The sequence below is a fragment of the Helianthus annuus genome, chromosome 10, assembly GCF_002127325.2.
Source record: "Helianthus annuus cultivar XRQ/B chromosome 10, HanXRQr2.0-SUNRISE, whole genome shotgun sequence".
Lineage (NCBI taxonomy): Eukaryota > Viridiplantae > Streptophyta > Magnoliopsida > Asterales > Asteraceae > Helianthus > Helianthus annuus.
The window spans coordinates 3,061,450-3,067,417 of NC_035442.2; the positions used below are offsets into that span (position 1 = coordinate 3,061,450).

The following is a 5,968-nucleotide window of genomic DNA, read 5'->3' on the forward strand; positions in this document are numbered from 1 at the left end:
CCCACAAATAGCAAAGCTAAGGTAGGGTCTGAGGAGAGTAAGATATAGAGGTTGCTTTCAGTAAGACCCCCGACTCGATAGTAGTTTTGCATAAAGCTTTGGACATAAGACACATAACACTTAGCAATCGGGACAAAGACCGATTAGTGCATGTTCCTTTTTGTCTTTCTGCTATCAACGCCACCACATGATGATGATGCATGATTAACCGTCCGCCGCTTTTAACGTTATTTTCACAAATTTAGTGAAATAACGATAAAATTAGTGCAATTTCACTTTTGCCCTTCGAGCGTCCACACATATATATATTATTAAAAGTTAGATTAGATTATATATGAAATTAAGTGTATAACAAAAAGTCTTTATAAATTTCACGTAGAATTAATTGGAATCCTTTATTAAAAGTAGGTTAGATTATATATGGGCTTATACATGTGAGTAATTGTGATTATTGAATGGTTGAATTTTGAGGGTTTTGAAATGTGAATTTGATTATGATAGATTATATTTTAGTTTTAAAACTTCTAGAATGATTGAATCAAATAAAATGATTATGATTTCCTAGAAACAAAAATAACAGAGTTTTTTTTTTTCTGATCATTTTGAACATGAGCAAATAGAACGATAGCATCTTAATAAAAAAACAACTAATTACAAATGTAAAACCCAATAATTTTACTTCTGTCCCATTTGAACGGAAACGATAAGTACAAACTAAATTTTAAAAAAAAAAATGCAATATGAAAATAAGAGATAGAATAATCGATATTTTTTTTTCATAAAATATGAGATGAGGGTAAACTAAATAAAAAAGTGTCAATTTGGTAAATAATAATATTAAGTATGAAAAGGTAGGAAATTACAAATGTAGACATCTTTAATGAATGACACGTGTCCAAAATCAGGTTTCTTTTATTATATAGTATAGATTATTTTATATATTCCTTTATCATAAATAGATTACAAAACTTATATACTACATATTTAGTTAATTTATATATAAATGAGCATGCATGGATATCATATTTTCTTCATGCATAATTTTACCAACATTTCAATTTTATATCCCCAATTACCAAATGTACAACTACTTCATGTAGTAAACAAAATTACAACAATTCTACAAATTTACAAAAATGATTTTTTACTAATAAAATCTTATTATCAAATAATAATAATAAAATTAACATACTCAAAACGACCACGTATCCTCATTACCTCCAAGCTGATGTTGCTCACCATCACTTGACGAAACGACGACGTTCTGAGAATTCCCGTTCACCCCTTCATAGTTCAACAAATTCTCACTTTCACCCCTCCATCTTTTCAAATTCGCCGATGAAGAACCCACAAACCCACTCAAAGGCTCCAAACTCTGATCATTATTATTAATACTATTGTTATCAAATTGCTGAGAAACCGATTGAAACGGAAACATCTGATTTTGCAAATTCTGTAAACTCAGGGGCTGTTTTGTAAACATATGACTTTCAGAAGGGGGCAAATGAAAATTACTACCACTTGCAGTAACAGAATTCAAATACGGTTGTAACTGAACAATCTTGTGAGCCGATGGCCGTACTGGCTGCTGCATCCGTACGGCCATTGGCTCAGCCGAGCCGGCGTAAAGATCACGTCGGTTCGAATAAGCCGAGGACGAAAACGGCACGGCTGGAATTCCGGTAAACTCCTGAACCATTTGCCGGAAATTAGTCGTGTCGGTGGTCATCACGGTGGTTGGAGCTCGCCGCGAAGCTCGTGTACGCTTTTTCGGGTTTTTCTTCGTTGCGCCTAACGTTTCCGGTCCAAAATTCGGGTTCGGATCATCATTATCCACCAAATGATCCACTGGATTCGGGTCGTGTATCAAATTCGAGTTTGTGTGGATCGAATTTGGGTAATTGAGAGTGTAGATTGAATTAGGGTTAGGGTTTGGGGGGTGTGGAAACGACGACGGATTGAAGAAATTAGACGGCGGCGGTTGGAGAATCGGGATGTGGTTGAAGTGTACATCGCCGGCGGTGGCGCTGCCGTCGCCGCCGCTGCTACTGTGGCCGGAATCCATGGTGGGAAAAGTGGGAAGTGGAAAGAGGGTTTTATGGGATTGTGTTTTGGTTTTATTTGTATACGAGGGGGTTGTGGTTTTATGCTTTTACCAGAGGTAAAGTTGCTTGAGCCAGAGAAGTGTACAAGTTTAATGTGGAGTTGTACAAGTCGTGTAAAGGGAGGGGGTGTGGATTTAGAAAATAGTTGTGTGTGAAAGGGAGTTACTGAGGGGGCCCATTCATGATGTTTGTTGGATTTATGGGATCTATCTAGGAACATATATCCAAAGGTGAAACCATGACTTTTTGAAAATATGTTGTTTTTCAAAAGATATAAATTTTATAAACCGGTTAAAGCATAACACCTTAACCGGTTTATATGGTTTATATGACAGGTTGTTTACTAGTCATGCCGAACTAGAGGAAGTTTGGGCTTGACTCAGATTTGAAATCGAGCTGAAAATCGAAGCTCAAGCTCGGTTTGGGTTTTAACTTTTAACCAAACTAACTCAGCTCGAATTGGTTTTGCTCGATTTAAGAAACAAAATTTAATATACAACTTTTAAAATTCGGTAGTGTGCAATATTATTCAATAGTTTAAAAAAAACATATTCAAAATAAGTTCAAACTAACATATTATAAACAAAAATCAAGTACAATCAAACACAAAATAAGTTTACAATTTCAACAAAATACAATACAAGTTCATTAACATGACAATCAACCATAAATATACCGTAGATATCCAATTGCACTCTAAATATATGCAAGCAATAATTAGTCCTTTTGTAATATATTATATGTAAATAAATATAAAATATATTTAAAATAAAATAATCTGAGTTAACGAGCGAGCCAAGCCAGCTCGTTACGAGCTAAGCAGAGCTAGGCTCGCTTTCTAACCGAGTCGAGCTAGCTTGACTCAGTTTTAAACCGAGCCATATCAAACGAGCTTTTTTCCAGTTACATCTGAGCAAGCTTCAAACGAGTTACGGACCGCAAGCTTTTTGGATAGTTATGGCTACAAGGTTGAAGCTAGACGTTTAGATCAAACCTAACCATCTACTTTTATTTATGAATGGTTTTTATGAGATATCAAATCGTTTGGTAGGTCTACAATATAGCCATGTCTCATGTTTGATGCTTGTGAGTTTTCTCTTTCCATATCGAATTTTTTAAATAATACAAGTTAATGTGCACTTATTTAATTCCAAGCCTAAAAAACCTAGCATTCCTTCCTACTCATTGTAGTTGATATTAAATTAAAATGTAATCAATATCAACTTATTTGTTTAACAATTTACTATAAACGTAGTTTTTAAGAAATTTATTGACTATATGTTTATGTTTAAACATCATCATTATCATTAGAGCACACGGGGCACCTGCGTGATCATATAGTATCACGCGTTAAACTCAAATCGTACACCGCCGCCACCTATTTCAAAACGCGTTATATATCTAACGCGTTACCACCATTACGCGTTAAACTTTTGAGTTTTGATAGGGTATGACTTGTACATTGTGCATTAATACTTGTACATTGGAATCCCCATCACTAGTGATACCACCCCCACTACATTTCTATCACTATCACTAGAATATTGGGTGCTGACATGGCATGATTTGATTGGGTGCTCCCATCACTAGAACCCATCACTAGTGAACCACCCCGGGTCCCCTTATACTCTGTAAATCCCATTAATACCAAAGCTAAGTTATGGTCTGAAGAGAGTAAAACATAGACAACTTTACCTCTACCCCGTAGAAATAGAAATGTTGGTTACAGTGAGACTTTCAGCTCGATAGTAGCTTTGCATCAAGCCTTATACATGAAACACATGATACTCAACAACTGGGACATAAGGCATATATTTTACCAACTGTAACTAACATTTTCTTATTACTTAAAGGATATAACAAGTTGATAACAATTTATGTCGATTATGTTAAAAGTTAAAAGAAACATAAAGGTCACTATATATTATTATTTTTAAATCGTATAAAGACAAAGGTAATAGAAAATGTGATAAAAACGTTTAAATATAAAATATGATAGAAATAATAAAATATTATTAAATATACATTTTAATATTTATAATTGAACGTGTCAAAATACATATATTAGTAAGATGATGTCGTAAAAAATTGAAACACTGAGGCTTATAGGGTACTAACTGAGGGCTACATGACACTTTAGTAAATTACTATTACTACAAAGTTACATTTTAGAACATCAATATATACATATTCGGATTTAAATTATTTTTTTTATTATTTGAATATGTAAAAGTAACTCAAATTAAATTAGTCTAATCTAGCCGTCGCAAGTCAGCCGGTTTGACTAGTTTGAAATCCAATGGTTCGATTTAAGGTTTAAGAGTCCTAATGGTTTAGAGTGATTTGGAACTTGAAACCGGGTATGTAAACCGAACTGACATTTTAACCTTTAGTATTTATACGTGTATATTTTTTCCATTTATTGAAATATGTAGTTATGTGAATGTGTTACAAGATGATGCATCCCTATCATCCTATAAATTTTAATGCAAAAAAAGGGTAATTCAAACTATTAAACCACACAACCAGTCAAACCAACCGGTCTAGCTAACCAATCCAACCTGACTGACATGGTTTGTCATTTCTTGAAACCGTAGTGAACCTTTCGAACTAAAATTTACTCAAAACTTACCAAACCGAATCATAAACATCCATCTTCTAACAAATTAAAGGTAATCGGTTACCTATCTATCCTATGTGACAAGTCATTTATTTCGGGCTATGAAAAATCCACATAAAATGGCAATTATTCACTTTTATTTTTTGTTATGTGAAGAACATTATGAGAGTAAATTAATTAAAATAAATAACATATTTAGTTTTGTAGAGTCAAGAGTAGAATGAAACCAAAGAATATGACCCGTTGGTAGAAACGGGTCAAACATAAACATATGAACGGAGATTACGGGTGGCAAGTTTTTCATGCCCATGTGCTATCAAATAAATTATGTTTGACTAATAAATAAAGTCAATAATAAACTATAATATAATCTTTCTTTTGTTAATTCTCAACAAAATTTACATACATCATTTCCAAATATCACACTTTTAACTTAACAGATTAAAACAAGTAATGTTAGTTTTATTTAAATTAAAAGTTTAAGTTCTAACTTCATAAAATTCTAAAAAAGTAGGCAGTCGATTGATTAAATCATGAACGATTGATGTTGTCAATGTATTACCAACCTTTGAAAAAAATCTTATTTTGATGGACAACTGAACAATAGTTGTTTTTAAAAGGACAATACAAAACCAGTGCGCAACTAATGATAACCCGTAAATCACTGTTTTTAATAGGTTGGATGATTCTTTAATACATTTCTAAGTTAGAGATTTTCAAATCTTTAGCGTTTTGATTTTACTTCGTAAATTGCCGTTAAAAAGAACTAATGAAAACCCGCGAAACAAAATGGTTGAATTGATGAGCCTTCTAGCTATCCATAGACTTTTAGACCGTAATTATAAATGTTTTATAATACCTAAAATATAAGTTTAACCTAAAAATATATCTAAAATATAAGTTTAACATTAAAATTATGAGAAAAACACACATAGGTTAGGTTTGTGGATAACAAACAACCAAAACGTTATATATGGACTTTAGTTAGGGTCTACAAACCAAATTTAGTTAATTTAGGAATTTCTTTTTTTCTTTTTTAGTGAATTAAGGAAATAACAATTTTAAAAAGGTATAGGGTGGATTGCATAGGGCAGACGGTAATGGCTTGAATCAGTCAACCACTATGGTGGCGGCAACATGGACCCGTATGTTTTGTTCTTTCTTTTTTATTTTTATTTTCTTAAAACCTTGTCTATTACTTTACTATTTATTACAAAGTATACTGTTTTTACCCTTGATTTTC

At 32.7% G+C, this 5,968-nt stretch overlaps 1 protein-coding gene across 1 annotated transcript; it reads right to left on the bottom strand.

Annotated features, from left to right (window-relative positions):
• Positions 1-1,041: 1,041 nt before the first annotated feature.
• On the bottom strand, positions 1,042-2,340 carry LOC110889589. Its single transcript, XM_022137152.2, has one exon. The coding sequence runs from the start codon at positions 2,063-2,065 to the stop codon at positions 1,193-1,195; it is 873 nt and encodes a 290-aa protein (XP_021992844.1). The 5' UTR covers positions 2,066-2,340; the 3' UTR covers positions 1,042-1,192.
• Between the last annotated feature and the right edge of the window lie 3,628 nt (positions 2,341-5,968).

What these genes read in the sequence shown, in the direction of transcription:
- LOC110889589 (XM_022137152.2), bottom strand. Translation starts at nt 2,065, where the DNA reads ATGGATTCCGGCCACAGTAGCAGCGGCGGCGACGGCAGCGCCACCGCC.